This window comes from Pristiophorus japonicus, chromosome 4, assembly GCF_044704955.1.
Source record: "Pristiophorus japonicus isolate sPriJap1 chromosome 4, sPriJap1.hap1, whole genome shotgun sequence".
Classification (NCBI taxonomy): Eukaryota; Metazoa; Chordata; class Chondrichthyes; family Pristiophoridae; genus Pristiophorus; species Pristiophorus japonicus.
The window spans coordinates 168,585,890-168,611,282 of record NC_091980.1 but is presented as its reverse complement, the minus strand read 5'-3'; the positions used below and the strand labels follow the sequence as shown (position 1 = coordinate 168,611,282).

The window sequence follows — 25,393 nt, the reverse complement described above, 5'->3', positions numbered from 1 at the left end:
TTCATATTGGGTTTTGTCCCACCTCCCTGGTCAAAAACAGTGATGATTCTTATACGACTGTGACTCTGTTCTCGTTTTACTCCCTGACCACTTGGTGTCAGTTTACATCACTCTGGTCTCCTGCAATGCCTCTCATCCATGGTCATGCTCACGGCATCACCTTTTCCCCTGCTCCAGTACCTGTGGGAGAACCTTCCGACATTATACTCCTGCCCACTGGAGTTCCATTGATATAGGCACTGCCTTCCTCCAAAGGCCTTCTCAAAACAACAACAACTTGCTTTTATACAGCACCTTTAACATTCCAATGTGCTTCACAGGAGCGCCATCACACAAATTCTGACAGCAAGCCACACGATATTAGCACAGGGGACCAAAAGCTTGGTCAAAGAGGTCGGTTCTAAGGAGAGTCTTGAAGGAGGAGAATGAGGTAGGGAGGCGGAGAGGTTTAGGGAGGGAGTTCCAGAATGTCAGAACTTAGGGCCTCGGCAGCTGAAGAAAAGGCTGCCAATGGTGGAGTGAAGATAATCAGGGATGGTCAAGGGGTCTGAATTGGAGGAGCGCACAAATATCGGGGTGTTGTGGGGTTGCATGAGGTTACAGAGGTAGGAAGGGGTGAGGCCTAGAGGGATTTGAAAACAAGGATGAGAATTTTAAAGTGGAGGTGTTGCCGGACCAGGTGCCAATGTAGGTCAGCGAGCACAGGGGTGAACATGTCTCTTTGACTATGTCTTTAGTCACCTCCCCTTGATTCTCTCCCATTTCCTGTTCGATGCCCTCGGATACCCTGTAAAGCATCGTGGGACATATGGGATGGAATGCTGCAAGGGCAGTATACCTTATACCCCCACCTTCCAGTACTGAGGCAGCACAAACCAAACGTACTGCTCATGCACCGTATCTGAGTCGGAAAGATAGGTTAAGATCTTCGGCTAAATCCTTCATCAAAGTGCATGTGGTCAGGGTGCAGGCCAGGATAAGATAGGATGGAAAGGACACAGATGGAGGACAATAACAGGGAGAGGTCCAGAGTTAAATAAGGATAAATAAAACAAAATAAAAGGGTTTTGATAGATGGGGAAAAACTGTTTCCACTGGCAGAAGGGTCAGTAACCAGAGGACACAGAGTTAATATACAGGTAATTAGCAAAAGAGCCAGAGGGTGAGATCAGGAGTCATTTTTTACGCAGTGAATTATAATGATCTGGAATGCACTGCCTAAAAGGGTGGTGGAGGCAGATTCAATAGTAACTTTCAAAAGGGATTTGGATATACATTTGAAGGTGAGACATCTGCAGGGGCATGGGGAAAGAGCAGGGGAGTGGGAGCAATTGGATAACTCTTTCAAAGCTCCGGACCAGGCTTCTCCTGTGCTGTAAGATTCTATGGGGTGGATTGGGTTACGCCCCGTTTGGGGGTGGTAACCGAGTCGGGCGGGACTTCCTGTGCCCAGAGTGGAGGTCCCGCCCTGTCCACGGAGTTCGGGTTACCACTCCTCACAGGAAGTGGAGCGCAATGTCGCGCACTCCACTTCCTGTTGGGGCCGTGTCCGGGGCGCTACGCGGGCGGGATCAGCAGCGCTACACAGCTACTCCACGTAGCATTGGCGCATTTCAAGGCCCCTCCCCTTCCGTTAAAGGGGAGGGCTGCTGCGCACTCTGCACGGCCATTTCAAGGTCTCCACTGGGCCACCGGATGGAGTGATGCTGTGGCCGCAGCCCGGCACCCAGACAGAGTGCCCGTGCTGCCCGATGGCGGCCAGGACCCCGGCGACATCGCTGGAGCGCGGGCCGGCCGGTGAGTCGGCCGAAGAAAAACAAAATGGCGGCACACGGTGCAGCACACCTCCCCTTTAGCTTGCGACCCGGGAGCGGAGGTCGGACCGGTTCGCGACCCGCGAGGCTGGCAGGAGCATCGTCCGCGGCAGACTCACGGGGCGCGAGGTAATTTCCGCTGTGGGGAGGAGAGGAGATGTCGCACTCGGTAATGACGGCATCACTGACGGGGCGCGGTGGCCCAGGGCGTCACTGACGGGGCGCAGCGTCACCGTGTTTGCGCCTCCGCTAACTCTTGCATCATTTCTTGGGAGCCAGTAGCGCCCCCCCCCACCCCCCGCCCCCAACGGGTGAAAACAGTTTCATGCCCCGTGAGCGCCCCCTGCAGGCACTAGCGGGAGGTGCAGAACAGGGCAATTCTGGCCCCTGTGGTTCTAGATTATTAAATTAAAATGTGAGTCGAAACCTAGAGGACACAAAGACCACAATTAATTTACGAATCCTGAAACAAGTTTGGGAATTTATTTTTCAGAGTAGTAGCTGAGTATTATCAGGCCCCTAACATTATTTTAATACCTGTGTAAAAAGGGCACACACGATGGTGCTGGGGTGTTGAGTGCTTGTACACGCGTTTTGCTGACTGCAATTTTTATCCTTCTCTTGTACCTCCTCAAAAAACATATTCTATCAAAAATAAATCCAGCTCTGCCTTGAATTTGCTGACACTATCCGCCTCCACTCTCTCTGTTGCACACATTCGCCTCCCTCTGTGCAAAACAGTTCCATCGAAACCATCTGTTCACTTACCTTTGCATTAATCACATTATTAAAATAGCGCACACAGGAATTGGCAACAGCCATTGTGCTTAAAGTAGCACGCAGAGGAATTTTAACCTGCATGAAACCATTAGCCCTTGTGCTGTTGGGGCTGAGGAAAAGTCCTCTGTGGAATGTGCTTGGCCAGGGTGCAATAATACAGTCTGCACTGTTTGATTGATGTGGATTGTAATGGTTCACTGAGGAACATTAGAGTGAGCTGGATTGTAATGTTAAATAGATTTTAAAAAAAATCATTTCTGAGATGAGACTGGTGCTGGCATTTATGGCCAATCAAACTCGTACTGAACTCGCAAAAAATAATCCAAGTGAACAGTCAACAGCTCAAAAATAATCATTCTGTACTCACTCACTCACTCACTCACTCACCTCTCTCACACACACTCACCCACCCACTCACCCACCCACTCACTCACCCACCCACTCACTCACCCCCCACCCACTCACCCACCCACTCACTCACCCACCCACTCACCCACCCACTCACTCACCCACCCACTCACTCACCCCCCACCCACTCACCCACCCACTCACCCACCCACTCACCCTCCCACTCACCCACCCACTCACCCACCCACTCACTCACCCACTCACTCACCCACCCACTCACCCACCCACTCACCCACCCACTCACTCACCCACCCACTCACCCACCCACCCACTCACCCACTCACCCACTCACCCACCCATCCACCCACTCACCCACCCACTCACCCACTCACCCACCCACTCACCCACTCACCCACTCACCCACCCACTCACTCGCTCACCCACTCAATCACTCCAATTAAGGACAACTTCCTGTACTCATTCTCTAATCTTCTCCAGCCTCTAGCATCGCTGTCTACTCCTCTCAATGCCCTGCTCTCTCTCCCAATAACTCTGTGTCTCTCTGTCTGCTCACACAATGCCCTGCTCTCTCTCCCAGTAACTCTGTGTCTCTCTGTCTATTCACGCAGTGCTCTGCTCTCTCTCCCAGTAACTGTCTCTCTCTCTGTCTGTTCACGCAGTGCTCTGCTCTCTCTCCCAGTAACTGTCTCTCTCTTTGTCTGCTCACGCAGTGCTCTGCTCTCTCTCCCAGTAACTCTGTGTCTCTCTGTCTGCTCACGCTGTGCCCTGCTCTCTCTCCCAGTAACTGTCTCTCTGTCTGTCTGCTCACGCTGTGCCCTGCTCTCTCTCCCAGTAACTGTCTCTCTGTCTGTCTGCTCACGCTGTGCCCTGCTCTCTCTCCCAGTAACTGTCTCTCTCTCTCTGTCTGCTCACGCTGTGCCCTGCTCTCTCTCCCAGTAACTGTCTCTCTGTCTGTCTGCTCACGCTGTGCCCTGCTCTCTCTCCCAGTAACTGTCTCGCTCTCTGTCTGCTCACGCTGTGCCTGCTCTCTCCCAGTAACTGTCTCTCTGTCTGTCTGCTCACACAGTGCCCTGCTCTCTCTCCCAGTAACTGTCTCTCTGTCTGTCTGCTCACGCAGTGTCCTGCTCTCTCACCCAGTAACCATGTCTCTCTCTCTCTGTCTGCTCACACAATGCCCTGCTCTCTCTCCCAGTAACTGTCTCTCTCTCTGTCTGCTCACGCAGTTCCCTGCTCTCTCTCCCAGTAACTCTGTATCTCTCTCTGTCTGCTCACGCAGTGCTCTGCTCTCTCTCCCAGTAACTCTGTATCTCTCTCTGTCTGCTCACACAGTTCCCTGCTCTCTCTCCCAGTAACTATCTGTTTTTTTTTGATGCAGTCGATACTTTGGGAATCAGCGATGCTTTGAAGCAGAAGCTGGAAGATATTTTCATCCATGAGAGGAAGCTTGAACTGGGACGCACACTGGGCAGAGGTCAGTCTTTCAGGCGTTTTGGTGCCTGACTCTCTCCCTTCCTCAACTGAACATACAGTTGCATGGCCTACTGCCAGCGACCTGAAACATTAACTCTGTTTCTCTCTCCACAGACGCTGCCTGACCTGCTGAGTATTTCTTGCACTTTCTGTTTTTGTTTCAGATTGCCTGCATCCGCAGCATTTGCTTTGGATTATATTATCAGATTTTCCAACATTTGTTTCTGTGTTAATTTCCAGGGGAGTTTGGCTCAGTTAAGGAGGCTTATTTAAAGATGGACGATGGGTCCTCACTAAAGCTGGCTGTGAAAATGCTGAAAAGTGAGTGAAACGATTGTCTGGCTCGAGGGTGAAATGCGAGTGGACTGAAGTGGATGCGATGTGATTGGCTCAGCCTTACAGACATAATCAGGCTCCACCAAAGTGATACGCCTCCCCCACTTCACCATTCATCTTAGCTTAAGGGAGTCAAAGATGGGAAAAGACCATTTAGCCCAATGAGGCTGATTCCTCTATTACTCTACCTCTCCCACTGTAGCAATGGGTGGCAATTGTTTCCCAGTTGGTCGCACTGGCACAATCAGAGGGTTGTGGGTTCAAGTCCCACCCCGGAGACTCCAGCACATCATCCAGGCTGACACTCCCAGTGCAGTGCTGAGGGAGTGCTGCACAGTCAGAGGGGTCGTCTTTTGAATGAGACTTTAAACCGAGGCCCAGTCTGCTCTCTCAAGTGGACTTAAAGGATCTCACTGCACATTTTCGAAGAAGAGCTGGGGAGTTATCCCTGGTGTCCTGAGGCCAATATTTATCCCTCAATCAACATAACAAAAACAGATTATCTGATCATTATCACATGGCTGTTTGTGGGAGCTTGCTGTGCACAAATTGGCTGCCGCGTTTCCTACATTACAACAGTGACTACACTCCAAAAGTACTTCATTGGCTGTGAAGCGCTTTGGGATGTCTGGTGGTCGTGAAAGGTGCTATATAAATGCAAGTCTTTCTTTCTTTTAACGCACTTCTACTCCACCATTCCACTCATTTCCAAACATTTGTCATAGAATCAGAGAAATTTACAGCACAGAAGGAGGCCATTTTGGCCCATCGTGTCCACGCCGGCTGACAAAGAGCTACCCAGCCTAATCCTATTTTCCAGCTCATGGTCCGTAGCACTTCAAGTGCTCATCCAAGCATTTGTTTAAAGTGCTGAGGGTTTCTGCCTCTACCACCCTTTCAAACAGTGAGATCCAGACCCCTACCATCCTCTCTATGCCCCCTGGTTGTTGACCCCTCTGCTAAGGGAAATAGGTCCTTCCTATCCACTCATAATTTTCAACACCTCAGTAAGGTCTCCCCTCAGCCTCCTCTGTTCCAAAGAAAACAACCCCAGCCTATCCAGTCTTTCCTGATAGCTAAAATTCTCCAGTCCAGGCAATATCCTCATGAATCTCCTCTGTACCCTCTCTGGTGCAATCACATTTTTCCTGTAATGTGGTGACCAGAACTGCACGCAGTACTCAAGCTGTGACCTAACCAGTGTTTTATACAGTTCAAGCATAACCTCGCTGTTCTTGTATTCTATGCCTCAGCTAATAAAGGCAAGTATTCCATATGCCTTCTTAGCCACCTTATCTACCTAGTTTGCTACCTTCAGGAATCTGTGGACATATCCTCCAAGGTCCCTCTGTCATACTCTTTCTTTCATCACTCTTTGAGTACATAAGTTTGTCTTAAGATGTGTAAAAAACCATATATATATGTATAATTATCCTTCTATCTTCCTAGCATAATTTGAAGTGATACTTTGACTTTAATTTATGTGGACCCAGTTAATATTCACCATGGGCGATTGATTCCTCCTTTCTCCTTACATCGCTTTTTTTCCGACATGGTGAAGGTTGACCATCTCTGAGCGTTTTTACATTTCAAATCTTAAAGACATTACTTCCAGACACGTGAGAGGCCATGAAGGTCGAAGTCACGGGAGTTAGTGCATGGGACAGTCGCGGATTCTGAGTAATCTCTGCAAAGGCTGGACTGAAAGATAATCAGCTCCCGAACTGAGGCTGGTGAGATAGAGAGATGGTCATCGCCGGGGCTGGAAACCATGGCAACCTGGGAACCGAGCTTGAGGTTGCTAAAGCTGCTTGGGGGAAGCTTCAGATTGAGCTGCCAGCCTCCCTTTGAATTTGATGGACCCCAGAATGATAGCGGGGTAAAAAGGATTACATTAATAAGGACAGGATAGGGTGGATAGAGAGAAACTATTCCCTCTGGTGGGGGAGTCCAGAACAAGGGGACATAACCTTAAAATTCGAGCTAGGCCATCAGGGTAGTGCAAATCTGGAACTCTCTTCACCCAAAAACTGGTGAGGCTGGGGATCGGTTGAAAATTTCAAAATCGAGATTGATAGATTTTTGTTAGTCAAGAGTATGAAGTATCACAGAACCAAGGTGGGTAGATGGAGTTAAGATACAGATCAGCCGTGACCTAGTTGCACAGGCTCGAGGATTTGAATGGCCTATTACTGTTTCTCTGTTCCTATTCCTATGTTCTGCTATCTCTCTCCCACGCAGCTGAAATCAACGCATCTGAAGATATCGAGGAGTTCCTGCGGGAGGCGGCCTGCATGAAGGAATTCGACCACCCGAATGTCATTAAGGTGATTGGTGAGTGTTGCAGGGGCTGGGCTGTGTGCATCGCGGTGACTCGACTGGAAGACCAGTTGGGGAGTGGCGCCATCTGGTGTTCAGTGACTAAACCCATTAAATGCAGCGCGTCGGCTCGCCAGCTCTGGTTGGACGTATTCCAGGAGGTTTCATCACATGGCCCTCCACCTCCAACCACCCCTCCCCCGCTTTCCCACAATTGGTCGCCTGATATCTCCATCCCCGCGGGACCCCGCCTTCCCACAGCGATTGGACAGCGACCCAACTCTCTGCTACCCAACCAAATGATTCTTGACTGTCGGTCAAACAACCTTTTTCCATCTCCGATATTGTTATAACTAATAAATATAAGTGTCCAAAGAAAAATAAGAAAAAAACAAAAATTTGTTTTTGTTATTTCTCCCGCGTTTCCTCCCAGAAGAATAAGGGGTCGGCCATTTAGGACTGAGATGAGGAAAAACGTCTTCACTCAGAGGACGGTGAATCTTTGGAATTCTCTACCCCAGAGGGCTGTGGAGGTTCAGTGTTTGAATATATTCAAGACAAAGATCGATGGATTGTTGGATATTAAGGGAATCAAGGATATGGGGACAGTGCAGGAAAGTGGAGTTGAAGTAGAACATCAGCCATGATCTCATTGAATGTCGGAGCAGGCTCGAGGGGCCGAATGGCCTACTCCTGCTCCTAATTCTTATGTTCTTAAGTGTCCGGGAGATTAATTTTCAATTCCTGTAGACTCCACGATAATCCTGCAGGGTTGGTGACCCGAATAGTGGGTGGTAACATGACAGAAGTTGTGAGGTTCTCTGGCTGGCCTGGAGCCTTGATGGACACAAGCATGGGATGCAGAATTGGGGCTGCAGACTTGCAGCTGTATCATGCCCTCATGACTGGAGAGGCTGTGATCCAGCAGCAGGTCAGGCTGATCATGCCAACCCAGGAAACCGCCCTGTATATAGGCCCGCGATATGCACTTACACTATAAGCACAGCGAGACATAGCCTTGTCCCAGCCTAAGCTGCAGCTATTACCCAGCAAACTACCACTGGTCTCAATTGCCCCTCAAGGCCCGAATTACAGGCCCTTTGTCCGGGGTGGGGGAGGGGAGAGCTGCACAACCAGCACCAGATAGGCTCACCCACTCTGGGCGGAGTTTCATCACATGACCTCTCACCTCCAACCGCCCAGCCCCGCCACGCTCCCGCCATTGGTCAGCCACTATGTCCATCCACCTAACGCCCCGCCTTCCCACACCAAGTGTACAGCAAACAGGCTGGGCGAAATTGCCTCTTTTTGTAGCTCCGCTAGCTCCTCCAGGGGGGCGCTAACGTGACACAATGGCGTTTTCGCCCGGGAGAGGGGCGCGCGCCTTCGGTGAAATTGCCCCAGTATTTTGCGGGGGGGGGAGGGTGCCATTGTCCAGGCAGCCCCGTGCCCGTGGTTAGTGCCCTGGGCCGGCATGTAACCGCCGATGACATCAGTGCTGTGCACGCTGACCCTTCATCGCTCCGCGCCGACCCCATTGCACCGTGGGTCACAAAGCTGGCGGGCCTCCTGCTGCCAGGCCTCCTGCTTAAAGGGGAGCCCTTTAGCACCCCGGGCTGCCACCTTTATTTGTCCGGCGACTCTTGTGTTGGCCCTCGTGTCGACCGGGCCGCCATCGTGCAGCCCGCACCCTGTTTTGGGCAGCGGGCCGCTGGCCTGGTTCATCACCTCCCTGGTGACCCAGTGGCGGCCACCAAAAGGAGTGCCCTGGCGGCCTGGGAGCGCCCCCCCATAACGCTCCTGTGAGGCGCCTTGGGACGTTTCACCGCGTTAAAGGCGCTATATAAATACAAGTTGTTGTAGTTGTTGTTGTAAAGTGTGGTGCCTATAATTGGCCACAATACTCCGGCTGGGGCCTAACCAGTGTTTTATAAAGGTTTAGCATACCTTGCTGTTTTACTCTATGCCTCCATTTATAAAGCCAAGGATCCCATATGTTTTTTAACAGCTTTCTCAACTGGTCCTGTCTCCTTTGAAGGCTTGTGTAACATGGCATCTTCCTGTCCTGAAGTAAAATCAACATGTCTTCTTTTCTTTTCCTTTCTGCTGCCGTGCGCCGCCCAGGAGTGAGTCTGCAGAGTCGCCCCCACCGCCGGCTTCCTGTTCCCATGGTCCTGCTGCCTTTCATGAAGCACGGCGACCTCCGCACCTACCTTGTGCTCTCCAGGCTTGGAGACCAACCAGTTGTAAGTCAATGACTCTCCCCCCGCCCTGCACCTCCCCCCAGCTGCTAACTCAAAGGCCCACTCTCCTGCCTACTTGCTCGTGGGATTATGTAGCATTAAAGAGGATCTGGTCTGCTTGGTAAGCGGGTTGGTGTGTGGTGCGATGTTTTGCCGTACGGACCGACCGGGACGGACTTTGTCCCAATCCTCCGTCGGGTGACTTCAGCCAGAGCAGCTCTTGAGTGATACAATCAGCCTCAGTGCTCCCTTGTGGCAGGGAGAGGAACAGCTATCCAGTAATCCTCCCCCGCTGGAGAAATATAGCCAGGACAGCTCCGGGCTCAACTGTGACGTCCCCCATAGAAAAATAGCCAGCTGCCATTCACAGTCTCGGCCAGACATAAAGAATGGCCACGTAGGTGATGTACTGGAGAACCATCAATGCTTATAGAACCTTTCCTCAGGGAGTGTAGGCGATTCAGCCAAAAAGAAAAAAAAGAAGTTTGACCAAAGATAAAATGGAAAGTTCCCTTGTTTGAAGGTAATTGCACGTTCCAGTAGTGTCTCTCCCATATAGCTCTCTTGCCAAATGTTGTAAGCCACGTACTGTGTGTGAATCCACCCTGTGGACTGAGTGGTTCACACCGACAGGGAAGCCCATTGCTTGCCTTCCCGAATGCATTCTGGGGAGGATGACATCGCCGAAGACAGCTTGCTCTGCGCGAGGGTGTTATGGAGTTGTCCCGGACTGAGGCACTTTAAAGGGGCACTGATGTCATGGAAAGTCTATAGCCGTAATGATGATGTAAGCAGTGATGGACATCTCATTAAAAAACATGCCTTGAGCTCGATGTCACAGTTACCAGTATGGCACAGGCCCCTCTCATTTCTCAAACAAAATAAGCCCCGCAACACATTGTTTTCATGAAGACATTGTCAGGGCTAAACTGGTCATAGCGCAAAATGGGTTCATAGTGAATCGGCAGTCAAAGGAAGAGAAGATCGGGTAAATCTGATTGGCTGTTCTAATGTATGCACCTGTGAGGATGCTCACAGGTTTATGCGAAAGACCTCCGGTTCATAACCGAGCAGAAACATTTCCCCTATGGTCACACTAGTCTGAAAATGCCCAATCTTATCTGATTCTTGGAAGCTAAGTAGAGTTAGGCCTGGTTAGTACTTGGATGGGAGACTGCCTGAGAATACCAAGTGCAGTAGGCTTCCCCCCCTTTTTAGCCAGGGGGCACTTGTATAATTTATGTGTTGGAGCCCTCAAAAAAAACAAGGGGGCACTTGTTTGCAAGTTTCTATTTTAGTGCCCCCCCCCCCCCCTTAAGCAGGGGGCATTTGATTTAACGATTTATGTTTTAACAGATTACAACAAAATAGTTGTAGAGCTGTTGACCATTAACCGGCCCAGGCAGCGGGCGGTCGAGGGGGGCGTTCAGCCCGACTGCCTGCCTCTCTTCCGCAGTTACGTTCACGCCAGGGTGTCCCTGGAGATGGAGCACGCGCTGTCCACCGGTACGTTCGCGGCCTTCCGCGAGAGGTGGGCGTTGGAGGGACTGGAGTGCATCACCCCCGGCAACCAAATTTTAATTTGATCGGTTAAGGTTCCTTTAAAGTTTTATTGTTAATTTGTGGGTTCTAGTGTCCCTTTAATAAGAGGGCACTCGGCTTTATCTGTTCATTTGAAAATAGTTGTAGAGCTGTTGGTTTGGGAGTGGCTTAGCCTGTCATGCGATGTTCACAAGACTCAATAAAACCCCAGCCAGTTGTGTTCAGGGGATCCACGATGAGGCAGGTGGATGTGAGCCTGGTGGATGAACTGTTAATGTGTGGTGTGATTATTAAACCCTTGATAATAAACCAACTGGTTCTTAATAGCAATGTGTCGCTATGAATTCTTAAGCAAAGAACCCATGAAGCAAATACATTACAGCTATGAGCCCATTATGTGCTACTGGTGAAGACCAGTTTCGCCCACTGTGCCTTTCATATACATTATTAGACTGATACGGGTCTGAATTATTTGCAAGTCAACATTTGGCATAGACTCTTGTTTTAATCCAGCTATGCATTCAGGTCACCGCGGCTGTAAATATAGTTTGGTGTCTCCCGTCCAGTGACTCTGGCCATCAGCCTATTGGTAATGTGTGTGTTTCTCTCTCTGCCCCAGTTAGGGGCACATTTATCTGTGCCTCGGTTGGTGATGTGCATTCTCTGCTCTCTCTCTTTGTGCCCTAGTTGATCATCTCTCTCTTGCTCTCTTCTCTTTTTTGTGACTTTTTTTCTTTTTCTGTCTCTCCATGTTTTGATTAGCACTCTCTCTTTCTCACTCTCTACCTTTGTGTTCTGGTTACTTTCTCACACTTTCTATCTCTGCTGTAGTTAGTAATGTCTGCATGTCTCTCTCCTTCTGTGCCTCGTTCATATTGTGTCTTTCTTTCTCTCTGTGCCTAGTTGGTGATGTATGTCTCTCTCTCACTTTGTCTCTCTCTCTCTGCCTAGTTAGTGATATATGTCTCTCTCTCTTCAAACTCCTAAATACCTTGCTTTTGGCCTTTTACCATGATACCTCTGCAGCTGTCGATTTGCTCAACCACCCATTCACCTCCACCTATAATGCCCTTGTCTTCTATCTTTGTCAATCCCCCTGGTATGGCCCCCATCTTTGGCCGCTCAAGTCCATGGGCCACAAACTTGAGTATATCTGAGGCACAACTGGTTTAGCCATCCATTGCCTGATCTGACTGCACTAGATCAAGCTCCAGCGGGCCTTGATGTCCTCTGCCAAACACTGCTCCCACATCATGCTGGGTTCTTTCCTGCACCGTCGTCTCCTCAAACCCATCTTCCCTGCTCCCTCCGTCCCCGCCTCTAGCAACAAGTGTGAGACATGTGATATATTCTTTACAACATCACTAAGCACACTGCACACAAGAGGGCTCCACAGAAAGCTTGTCACGTGACCTTGTCACATGATCCTTTTATTATATACATCAGGAGTTGCATTGCCACAGTAGAAACATAGAAAATAGGTGCAGGAGTAGGCCATTTGGCCCAACGAGCCTGCACCGCCATTCAATAAGATCATGGCTGGTCATTCCTTCAGTACCCCTTTCCTGCTTTTTCTCCATACCCCTTGATCCCCTTAGCCGTAAGGGCCCTATCTACCCAGTAGTCCACTAAGTGGAGCAGTAGTCCACAAGGGGGAGCTCTAGATTACAAGTCGCTTGTGGACTTCTTTGTCACAAAGTTATAGACCATCCGTTCAGCTGCCTCTGCTGCTATCCCTCTTCCCCTTGCTCACCAGCCCAAACCTCCACCCATGCTCCCACATGCCCTCGTCCCAAACCCGCACATTTACTTGTTTCTTTCTCGTCTTCCCCATGTAACCTCCCAGCTCACCTCACCTCCTAACATCGCCTGTCTCCGCCCCTGCCTCAGCTGCTGCTGCTGAAACCCTCATCCCTGCCTTTGTTGATCCAGCCTCCATTATTCCAATGCTCTCCTGGACAGCCACCCATTTCTACCCTCCGTAAACTTCAGCTCATCCAAATTCTCTTCCTTGTGGAATTCCTTCATGGCCATGCTCCTCCCTATCAGTGTAACCTCCTGTGGCCTTACAACCCCCAGCCCAAGTTCTCTCTGCCCTTCATGTACCCACCTCCCTTCGTCCATCATTGACAACTGTGACTTTAGCCATCTAGGTCCCATGCTCAGGAACTCCCTCTGCCTCTCCACCTCCCTCTCATCCATTAAGACTCTTTGACTATGTCTTTGGTCACCCTTCTCAATATCTCCTTATTTGGCTTAGTGTTCAGTTTTTTTCCCAATTGCATCTGTCTTAAGCTCCTTCTGATGTTTGGCTATTTCTCCTCACCTCATGCCTTGGTTGGATGCTTTGTGCGTGTGTTTATCTTGCTCTCTTCCCCAGTTGGTGATATTTTACCCTCTCTCTCTCTCTCTCTCTCTCTCTCTTCCCCAGTTGGTGATATTTTATTCTCTCTCTCTCTCTCTCTCTCTCTCTCCCCCAGTTGGTGATATTTTATTCTCTCTCTCTCTCTCTCTCTCTCTCTCTCTCTCTCTCTTCCCCAGTTGGTGATATTTTATTCTCTCTCTCTCTCTTCCCCAGTTGGTGATATTTTATTCTCTCTCTCTCTCTCTCTCTCTCTCTCTCTTCCCCAGTTGGTGATATTTTACCCTCTCTCTCTCTCTCTCTCTCTCTTCCCCAGTTGGTGATATTTTACCCTCTCTCTCTCTCTCTCTCTCTCTCTCTTCCCCAGTTGGTGATATTTTACCCTCTCTCTCTCTCTCTCTCTCTCTTTCCCAGTTGGTGATATTTTATTCTCTCTCTCTCTTTCCCAGTTGGTGATATTTTACCCTCTCTCTCTCTCTCTCTCTCTCTCTCTCTTCCCGAGTTGGTGATATTTTACCCTCTCTCTCTCTCTCTCTCTCTCTCTCTCTTTCCCAGTTGGTGATACTCTATCCCCTCTCTCCCGCCTCATGCCGTAGTTGGATTGTTTGTGTGTGTGTGTCTTTCTTCCCCAGTTGGCGTTATTCTCTCTCTCTCTCTCTCTTTCAGGATGTTCCAGTACAGACCCTGTTGAACTTTATGATTGATATTGTCAAGGGGATGGAGTACTTGAGCAGCAAGAACTTTGTCCACAGGGACCTGGCCACGCGCAACTGCATGTAAGTGAGCATGTGTGGGGCGTACGGTACAGGGGTGAACGAACCAGATCCCTAGTTGCTGACACATTGACCTTATAGACATGGTTTGTGTATCAAGGTTTCCAGTTGGTCGTGTGGGATGAGGAAAACAGCATGAAGAGCATCTAGTCCTGTCTATGTATTGTCTTAAGGTTCCTGCCTCAATATCACTCCTCATACTTTGCAACTGCTCTGAACAACTCCCCTATATCCTGCCGTAACATGGGTGTCCCCAAAGCACTCATGGGTGCCCTCCCTATATCCTGCCTTGAGGCTGCAGTCTAGTAATACATGGTACCTCCAATACCCCAGCATAAAGCTTTGGCCTATATCTGTCGCCCATACCCCGCTTCTGAGTCAGAAGGTTGTGGGCTCAAGTCCCACTCCAGGGACTTGAGCACATAAATCTAGGCTGACACTCCAGTGCAGTGCTGAGGGAGTGCTGCACTGTGGGAGGTGTCATCTTTCAGATGAAACGTTAAACCGAGGCCCCGTCTGCTCTCTCAGGTGGACGTAAAAGATCCCAAGGCACTATTTTGAAGAAGAGCAAGGGAGTTATCCCCGGTATCCTGGCCAACATTTATCCATGATCATCATCATCATCATCGGCAGTCCCTCGAAGCGAGGATGACTTGCTTCCACACCAAAAAGGAATGAGTTCACAGGTGTTTCAATGAAGGACCTAATATTCCAGATCCCGAACTATATCCTGAAGGGTGCAAGATGCCTGTGCGTGGATTTTTTCAACATAAGAGCACAAGAAATAGGAGCAGGAGTAGGCCATATGGCCCCTCGAGCCTGCTCTGCCATTCAATAAGATCATGGCTGATCTGATCATGGACTCAGCTCCACTTCCCCGCCCGCTTCTCATAACCCCTTATCCCCTTATCATTTAAGAAACTGTCTATTTCTGTCTCAAATTTATTTAATGTCCCAGTTTCCACAGCTCTCTGAGGCAGCGAATCCCACAGATTAACAACCCTCTGAGAGAAGACATTTCTCCTCATCTCTGTTTTAAATGGGCGGCCCCTTATTTTACGATCATGCCCTCTAGTTCTAGTCTCCCCCATCAGTGGAAATATCCTCTCTGCATCCACCTTGTCAAACCCCTTCATAATCTTATACGTTTCGATAAGATCACCTCTCATTCTTCTGAATTCCAATGAGTAGAGGCCCAACCTCCTCAACCTTTCCTCATAAGTCAACCCCCCGTTGCACACCAGCCACCACACGGGCTTGACAGAGCTAGATCCAGTGGCAAGGATTACCCAAGGCTAATTGGAGACCAGCTCTGCTGCACAGACCAAGCGTGCACACATATCGCAGTGTGTGGTGCCCCTGGGCCCTCGTCTCTTCTGGAACGAAAACAGATAATCTGGTCATTGTCACATTGCTGTTTGTGGGAGCTTGCTGTGCGCAAATTGGCTGCTGCGTTTCCTACATTACAACAGTGACTACACTTCAAAAAGTACTTCAGTGACTGTAACATGGTTTGAGATGTCCGGTGGCTGTGAATGGTGCTATATAAATGCAAGTCTTTCTTTTCCTTTTTAAGACTGTTGTCCCAAAATCACGCTTCATGCCTTGCCTGCTGCCCTCATACCTCCCCCTTGTTTGCTGCCTTAAGGCTGCTATCTAATAGCACCTCCAATACCCAACCATAAGGCTATTGACCCAAACCCTGCCTCAGGGCTGCTGCCCCCAATTCCCACATAAAGGCCTCCACCACCCCTTTACACTGCAGCACTCTATTGGCTCTGTGGATTGCTGCTCCGTAACGATGGGGTGTGTTGAGCAGTCAGTCCACTCAGACCATCCATTTTCTCCTTCCATGGTGGGCATTAAATGGAATCTGCCACTGTTATGCCCAATTATATATCCGAGGTAATTTTATAAGTCTGAATTTACGGCTGGCACGATGTTGGTGATACAGGTAATCGCTGGTTTGGATAATGTGAATGGCATCATGGGAGGCAAATCATGGGTGGCAAGCGGCTGAAGTTACGATATGACTTGCCGTCTGCCTCCAGTTGTGCAGTTACAGACTTGTACAATTAGACCTATTTGTCCAACTCGTTTCATACCTCGTTAGCTATCTCCTCAGAACCGACTGGTCCTCCCAGTTTGGCATCCGACGCAAATTCAACCCATTCGCAACCAGTTCCAAGTTACTGATGTAAATTGGAAACAGTAGGTAGCTGTGGGGCACCCGACTCAGCATTGCTTCGCCCAAAACATCCCAAGGCGCTTCACAGGAATGTTATAAGACAAAACAAATAAATTTGACACCGAGCCACATAATAAGAAATTACAGCAGATGACCAAAAGCTTGGTCAAAGAGGTAGGTTTTAAGAAGCGTATTAAAGGAGGAAAGAGAGGTAGAGAGGTTTAGGGAGGGTGTTCCAGAGCTTAGGGCTGAGGCAGCAGAAGGCATGGCCACCAATCATTGAGTGATTATAATCAGGAAAGCTCAAGAGGGCAGAATTTGAGGAACGCAGACATCTTGTGGGATTGTGGGGCTGGAGGAGATTACAGAGACAGGGAGGGGCAAGGCTATGAAGAGATTTGTAAGCAAGGGTGAGAATTTTGAAATTGAGGCGTTGCTTAACCGGGGGCCAATGTAGGTCAGCGAGCACAGGGGTGATGGATGAGTGGGACTTGGTGCAAGTTAGGACATGAGCTGCCGAGTTTTGGATCACCTCAATTTATGTAGGGTAGAATGTGGGAGGCCAGCCAGGAGTGCATTGGTGTAGTTAAGTCTAGAGGTAACAACCGCATGGGTGAGCCTCCTCTGATACAGTATGCACCGGTTACATTTTACCCACCCACCACTTTGAACAACAACTTGCATTGATATAGTGCCTTTAACATAGTAAAATATCCCAAGGCGCTTCACAGGAGTGTAACCAGGCAAAAATTGACACTGTGCCAAAGAAGGAGATATTGGCGGGGGTGACTAAACACTTGGTCAAAGAGGTTGGTGTGAAGGAGGAGATAGGTGAAGAGACAGAGAGGTTTTGGAAAGAAATTTCAGAACTTATGGCTTTGATAGCTGAAGGTACGGCCGCCAATACTGGAGCAAAGTGGTAGATGGAAAATAAGCCAGAGTTGGAGGAGGCTGAGATCTCAGAGGGTGTAGGGCTGGAGGAGGTTAGAGATCGGGAGGGGCGAGGTGTTGAAGAATTTGAAGACAAGGATGAGAATTTTGAAAACTTCATTGAAGGACTTTGGAGAGGAAAGGGAGGTTGGAGATGAGGCAGTACTTTGCAAGGACAGAGGGGTAAAGGGGGGAATTTTTAAAGAGGGATGTGATGACGGCACTTCCTTCATCAACCTTCTGCTACTTCATCCAATAACTCAATCAGTTTAGTCAGACACGATTTGCCTTTAACAATCCGTGCTGACTGTCCCTACTTAACCCATGCTTCTCCAAGTAAGAATTAATTTTGCCCTTGACAATGGTCTTTAGTACTTTTCCCACCACTGACGTTACGGAACCAAGGCGGGTAGATGGAGTTAAAATGCAGATCAGTCATGATCTAATTGAGTGGCGGAACAGGCTCGAGGGGCTCCTCCTGTTCCTATGTGTGTTGTGGGAATGTTGAGCTTCTTAAAATCAGCCAGATGGTCATCGTGAATTCATTAATGTCGCATCAAATTTTCTTGTTTTTTCCAGGTTGGACCAAGATATGCACGTGTGTGTGGCAGACTTTGGATTATCTCGCAAGCTGTATAGTGGTGACTACTATAGACAAGGCAGCACGAGTAAGCTGCCGGTCAAATGGATTGCATTGGAGAGTTTGGCAGATAACGTGTACACAGTTCACACTGACGTGGTATGTACACAGTTCATATATGTATGTATGTTATCTCCTGTTGCATTGCTCATGTACAGTCTGAGGTCTGAAGCATAGCCATGACCTATAGTTGTTAACCTGTGTGAGATTTGGATCACAGGTCACACACAGATTACCCAAAGGTCTTAGGCGTTTTATCAAAGAGCGGCAGTTATAAGCACAATCAGATACAACACACGATTAAGATAGATATTGTAGACACACAGCCCGTGACGGATGAGAACGATCTACAATCCTGGAACATAACGGACGGACATTGAGGCAGAAAGGTGTCTCTGAACAATCTAGACATTGCATCAGCATTACTGTGATCAGCTGATCGTCTGTATTCAATATCATATGTATATGCTGACAAAATCAAAGCCCATCTCTGCATTCGGGCTGCAGCTAATGTTGGAACTGGGGACTTTGGATGGAGGATTGCTGTTAGGGGCTTATGGTCCGTAACGATGGTAAACTTATGACCATACAAGTATTTGTGAAACTTCTTGACCCCAAAAATTAATGCCAAAGCTTCCCTTTCAATTTGCGCATAATTACTCTCACTGGCACTGAGAGTGCGTGAAGCAAAAGCAATTGGGGTCTCCTCCCACTACGTGATACATGAGAGATCACTGCCCCAACGCCATACGGAGAGGCATCACATGCTAGCTTAATCTCCTTAGATATGTCATAGTGAACTAACATGGTGCTCTCTACCAATTTGCTTTTACACTCCTTGAATGCCGAGTCGCATTCTTTTGACCACTTCCAATGGACCTGTTTTTTCAAAAGTTCATTCAGTGGATGTAATACTGTAGCCAAATTTGGTAGGAACTTCCCGTAATAGTTCAAAAGACCCAAGAATGAACGAAGTTCAGTGACATTCCTGGGAGTGGGTGCATTTCTAATTGCATCCAATTTTTCCATGGTTGGATGTAAACCATCTTGTCTACTCTGTACCCTAAGTACTCCGCTGAGTTTTTAAATAACTCACACTTACGAGCAGACACTCGTACTCTGTGCTTCTCTAGTCGTTTGAGGACTTCATTCAATATGTTATTATGAATTTGCCTATTTGGTGCTGAAATTAGTATGTCATCCAAATAACATACTACCCCTTCAATATCTTGCAAAATCTGGTTCATCACCCCTTGGAATATGGCAGGGGCGGAAGACACTCCAAACGGTAGCCTATTAAATTGATATAGGCCTAGATGAGTATTTATAGTCAAACATGACTTGGACTCCTCATATAGTTCAAGCTGTAAGTAGGCATTCGTAAGATCCAGTTTTGAGAAGATCTGACCACCTGTCAGTGTTGTGAACAAATCTTCTATATTTGGCAATGCATTGGGGACATTACCCTCTAGAACCTGGTGTACGGTTACTTTATAATCACCACAAAATCTTACCTTACCATCGGACTTAGGTACAACAACAATAGATGTAGCCCAATTACATCAATCTATCTTAGAAATAATGTTCTCAGTCTCTAGTCTTTTGAGTTCTTGCTCAACTTTCTCCTTAAGTGCATATGGTACGGAATGTGGCTTGTAGTAAACCGATCTAGCGTCCTTCTGTACCCTGACACTCGCCTTGAAGCCTTGGATCGGAATGCCCATATCGCAGAATACCGTCGGATATTTCTTGATATCCTCATCCGTTGATGAAAATCTCGCTTCCACACAGAAAATCTTACTCCAATCCAGCTTTAGTGAACTCAACCAATTTCTTCCTAGTAAGGCAGACTTGTCTCCTTTCACTACGATTAGAGGCAAGTTCTGAAATTGATCTTTATATTTCACCGGTACGGTGATACGACCTACCACAGAAATTTTCTCTCCGGAGTAGCCTCGCAGCTCCATCTTGGATTTCTCGAGTTGAAAATCACACAATTTGTCAAGGTATAGTGACTCCGGTACTACCCTCATGGATGCACCCGTGTCAATTTCTATTGGTATCTTGAATCTCACAACATCTATGTGGATTTTGATGCTTTCCAAATCGCTGTCCGTTAACCTCGTGCTCCTGATGACGTGTAACTCTAACATCTCCTCGTCCTGTTGTTGTTTTTCCATGCTGTGTAGTCTCTGGGGATTTCTTCTCATAGCTGGTTTACCCTTCAGTCAGCATGCCTTCGCAAGATGCCCAGTCTTCCTGCAGAAGAAACACTCTGCCTTCACGTATGGACAACTTTGAGCAGTGTGTTGTCCCGGCACTTATAGCATGACTTCGACGCTCTGTTAGAATTTCCAGTTTCTGAGCGTCTTTTACTTTGAACCTGCAGGCGATTTACCTCGATTGACTGACGACCGTAATCATTATTTAATTCTCGGGAATATTGTTCGGCCATGCCCATCGACCTCACTGTCTGACAAGCAATCTCAAAAGTCAAGTCATCTGTCGTCAATAACTTCCTTCTAATCGCATCATTTTTCACCCCACAAACAAAACGACTCGTAATGCTCGGTTTTGAAAGTTTCCAAAGTTACAGTGCATCGATAACTTTTTTAATGCTATGATGTAATCACTGATACTTTCATCAGCTTTTTGATTCCGAATCCCGAAACGATAGCTTTCAGCAATTTCTAACGGTTTGGGGTTATCGTGTTGCTCTAGCTTTGTTAAAATCTCTTTAAGCGTTGTGTCTTTTGGCTCGTCAGGCACAAGCAGATTTACAAGGGTTTCATACAATGCCGGACCCGCCTCCAATAAGAAGATCACTTTCTTACGTTCCAACACAGCCCGGTTCTGGACTGCATTGTCTGGAACGTCGATTATGTTATTTGCAGTGAAATACATTTCTAGCTGATCCACATACGCTTTGAAACGTTCCCGGTCGTGTCTATATTCCCCCAAATATCCGATTACACCCGCCATTTTAATCTCTAGCTGTTCACACCGTGTGCTGTATTTTACCTTGGATTTTTGTAGCTTTTTCCAAAGACAGAAACTTCCAAAGTCTCTCTGTTGGCTGGCTAAATCCTTCCCCAACAAAATTTAAGCTTTATATCTTCCGAAAAATCCCATCTCATCGCCAAATGTGATATCTTCACAAAGCACAGCACACACAGCTCCTAACATAGCAGGCAGCTCTCTCGGAAGCCTCCGGAATCTGCCTGGTTCTGTTTATTATTAACTCTGAAGTTGCAGTACACAATACATCCACATCCACATCCACAGTGTGGAGCTACAAACATTACAAGCTTACAGACACTACACTAACCATGACACATAGCAGGCCAGAGGCTCATGGCCAACAGAAAGAACTTACATTGATACAGCGCCTTTTATGAGCTCAGGACGTTCTAAATCGCGTTATATCCAACGTGGTAATGTGGAAAATGTTGCAGCCAATTTGTGCTCAGCAGCGTCCCACAAACAGCAATGTGATAATCTGTTTTAGTGATGATGGTCAGAGATAAATATTGTCCAGGGACATCGGGAGAACTCCGCTGCTCCTCTTCAAAATAGTGCCGTGGAGATATTTTATGTCCATCAGAGAAGGTAGAAGGTTTAATGTCTCATCCCGAACAACAGCACCCACGACAGTGTGCTCTCCCTCAGCACAGCACTGGAGTGTCAGCCTGGTTTATGTGCTGAAGTCCCTGGAGTTGCGCTGGTGCAAGGGACTTAGACTGGGTGAGGTAGCAGTTATGCTGGGTTAAGGCACTTTGGCTGGATGAGGCAGCACTTACGCTGGGGTAAGGGACCTTGGCTGGGGGATGTGTCCTCTCTGTGTTCGAGATGTGTCCTCTCTGAATTCTGAAGTCAAAATGGATCATGTTACAATGTGCAAAATTAGGCCGGGCGGTTCCAGTTACACATTCCACAGAAACTTCAGGGTGTGGCTTATCCTCCAAGGGGACCAATCAGCTATAAGTCATGTGATAATGGAGAGCCAATCAGAGGAATGGCTGCAATTCAATTAGTACAAATAGTTGCATCCTTTACTTTGGGGTCTGTGATGCTTAAGAATACAACAGACGGAGGAAGTGGCAGAGACATCTTAGTGATTATGTTTCCCCAATGCAGGAGGCTTAAACAGAGTTATGTTACTCGACTAGTAATCTGGGAGAATGTGGGTGCCAGCTGTGGCTCAGCGGGTAGCACACTTGCCTCTGAGTCAGAAAATTGTGGGTTCAAGTCCCACTCCAGGGATTTAAGCAAAAAAAATCTAGGCTGACACTTCAGAGATGCTGTTTTTCTGATGAGACATTAAACCGAGGCCTCAGGTGGATGTAAACGATCCCATAGCACTATTTTGAAAAAGAGCAGGGGAGTTATCCCTGGGGCCAATATTTATTCCTCAATCAACATCACTAAAACAGATTATCTAGTCATTATCACATTGCTGTTTGTGGGAACTTGCTGTGCTCAAGTTTGCTGCCATGTTTCCTACATTATAACAGTGACTACACTCCAAAAGTACTTCAATAGCTGTAAGACGCTTTGAGATGTCCGATGGTCGTGAAAGACGCTATATAAATACAAGTCTTTCTTTTCCTTTCGGAAAGGAAACCTATCTTCATCAGGTCTGGCCAATATGTGTCCCACATGTGGTTGACTCTTACCTACTCTCTGAGTGGCCTAGCAAGCCCCTCAGTTGTATCAGGCAGCTGTAGTTGCAGAAGAAGGCCCACCACCTTGGGGCAGCTAGGTATGGGTAATGAATGTTGATCTTCCCAGTGATGCCCCTATCCTGATAATGAATCAAATAAAATGATAGCGTGTGGACCTGTCAGAGATCTCAGCACTAGAGACCAGTGAATGAAGCACTCTGTTCTCAGCGTTCCCGCAAACAGCTCCTTAAAGGACACCTTGGGCCAGATATTCGGTTGTTTAACACCTCAGTTAATGGCCAGAGGGGGCCTTACTGGGAGCGTAAGAGGTTACTGACCGGGAGTGCAGCGTTTAGTGCCCCGACCGAAAATCCATTGGAGGCTCACCAGGGGAGCAAACCGCTAGCGCCTGGCTGCTGACGATGGCTCCGATCCTGACGTATTCCTGGTGCAACACCCACGCTTGCGCCCCGGTCGGTAAATTCATTGAGCGCTCGCCAAGAACAAAGTCTGGAAAAACAGTGGGTCCAGGCTTGCAGAGTCGTTAACTGGCGGCTACTTAAAGGGATGAGGAAGTGCTTCCCTCGGAGGTCACAGTCAGTGCAACGTTTACACACAGCACGGTGCGTGAGCCTCCCAGTTTGCAGTGGCAGACAGAAATAACTGTGGAGCTTGAGAAAAAGTGAATTTGAAAACTTTAATGAGTGCGTCACCATGCCACCTCTTTAAGACACGTCTTTACCCCGGATCTGAATCGGAGTTCCACGTGTGTGCAATTACTCGCTTAAATTTAGCGCCGGCATTTACGTTATCACCCCCCCAGCTCTGGTGTGCAACAGCTGATTTATCGCCCCTGTCAGCTCTTCAACCGATTCTGGTGAATTTCTGGGCGGGAGGCGCAAACCTTTTGAAGACTCTAAAAGTACCGCTCCGCCTGGATTAACGCCGCGACAGAGACGCGACCGAATTTTTCCCCCCTTTGTGTATTATTGGTCAGGTGATGAGAGGCATTACAGGGAGAGGACTGGGTGCCTCCAAAGGCTGAACCAGAGAACCCGATGAAGCTCCAGTTAGCCCATGACTGCAAGGCCCTGAGTTTAACCACCTCTGTCTGAGGGGAGCCGTCTGGGGTCTGTTAAAATGGGGCCAGTCGGATACCCTCTGATTCGGCTGCCATCTCGCCGTGTTCCGATCTGAACCTGCTCATTAAGTGCTCCTTCAGGCCGCACAAGGAAGCCGTGGGCCTCTTTTTTCCCCGGGCTCCCGCCCTCCAGAACTCGGCCAGACTCTCCCCTTCACCCGATCGCGGCCAGACCAGCCCCCATCCCACGAACCACTCGGGCCCATCAGCACAGGTCCCTGTCTGTGGCCTCTCGCACTCTCGCCCGACATGTGGACAGACTGTTGCAATGTATTTGCTTCATGGGTTCTTTGCTTAAAAATTCATAGCAACACATTGCTATTAAGAACTGGTCGGTTTATTAGCAAAGGTTTAACAATCACACTACACATTACCAGTTCATCCACCAGGCTCACAACTACCTGCCTCATCGTGGATCCCCCGAACCCAACTGGCTGGGGTTTTATTGAATCTTGTGAACATCACGTGACTGGCTAAGCTACTCCCAACTCAACAGCTCTACAACTATTTTAAGTTGAAACCCGAAATCAAATGCTCCCTTATTAAAAGGGGGCACCAAAACCGACAAATAAACAAATTAAACTTCTGACATTAAACATAATTCAAATAAAAATTTGGTTGCCAGGGGTGATGATGCACTCCAGTCCCTCCGGCGCCCATCTCTCGCAGAAGGCCGCGAGCATACCGGTGAACACCGCGTGCTCCATCTCCAGGAACACCCTGGCTCGGATGTACTCGTGGAAGAGAGGCAGGCAGTCGGGCTGAACGACCCCCTCGACCGCCCGTTGCCTGGACCGGCTGATGGCCCCCTTGGCCGTGCCCAGGAGCAGTCCTACGAGGGGGCCTTCCGACCTGCCCTCTTCCCTCCGCACAGGGTGCCCAAAGATCAAGAGTGTGAGACTGAAGTGCAGCCAGAATTTGAGGAGCAGCCCTTTCAGATAATGGAATAGGGGCTGCAACCTCACACATTCAAAATACACGTGGAACATGGACTCTTCTAGACCGCAGAAATTACAGGCGGCATGGGAGTCAGTGAACCAACTTAAAAACCGATTGCACGGGACTGCTCCGTGCAACACCCTCCAGGCCAAGTCCCCAATAAAAACTCCCGCGTAGAGAGCACTCCATTGGGGACCCCCGCCGCCTCCGGACGGCAAGATGGTGCGCCATGATCAAAAGCTCTACAAACCTGTGAGCACACTCACTGGTGCATATGTTACAGCTGTCAATCTGGCTGGGTGTCGGGGTGGGACTCTGCGAATACTCATTCAGATGAGGCCCTGCCATGAAGAGTAGCAGGGTCTCCGTGTCCCCGATCTCACAGGTGCGTCACCCACTAATAGGCTCCTCCATGTCCTCCCCGCCCTCCCGTTAATATCGAGGCCCAAGTCTGTGTGCTAAAGGTGCTGAGAGCGGAATGAATCATGTGAGGTATCGGGTTGAGAGTGGAGACAAGAGGTGTGTACGCTGCCTGGGGCTTCCATTTGCCCCAAGGCTCCTATTAACTTGCAGTCCTTGCTGGGTTCCCAACAGACATCAGGAGCATGCCGGAGTAGATTTGAATGAGCCAGTGTGTCTAGAGTACATCTTTTGTGGCACAGTGTCAGCTGTGGCTCAGTGGGTAGCACACTCACTCTCTGAGTCAGAGGTTGTGGGTTTAAGTCCCGCTCCAGGAACTTGAACACATAAATCTAGGCTGATACTCTAGTGCAATGCTGAGGGAGTGCTACACTGTTGGAGGTGCTGTCTTTTGGATGAGATGTTAAACCGAGACCCTGTCTGCTCTCTCAGGTGGATGTAAAAGATCCCATGGCATTATTTT

The 25,393-nt window shown here is 48.6% G+C and overlaps 1 protein-coding gene and 1 pseudogene across 3 annotated transcripts in view; both read left to right on the top strand.

The window, feature by feature from the left end:
* The window catches only part of tyro3 (TYRO3 protein tyrosine kinase), a 163,099-nt gene that overhangs the window by 134,016 nt on the left and 3,690 nt on the right, over positions 1–25,393 (top strand). For all 3 annotated transcript variants that reach the window (XM_070877400.1, XM_070877398.1, XM_070877401.1), the window contains exons 12-17: positions 4,339–4,434; positions 4,674–4,754; positions 7,011–7,103; positions 9,213–9,334; positions 13,902–14,011; positions 17,706–17,865. In XM_070877400.1, the coding sequence (XP_070733501.1) occupies positions 4,339–4,434; positions 4,674–4,754; positions 7,011–7,103; positions 9,213–9,334; positions 13,902–14,011; positions 17,706–17,865 (662 nt within the window). The remainder of the gene's footprint in view (positions 1–4,338; positions 4,435–4,673; positions 4,755–7,010; positions 7,104–9,212; positions 9,335–13,901; positions 14,012–17,705; positions 17,866–25,393) is intronic.
* Positions 10,415–10,534, top strand: LOC139263610 (5S ribosomal RNA; annotated as a pseudogene).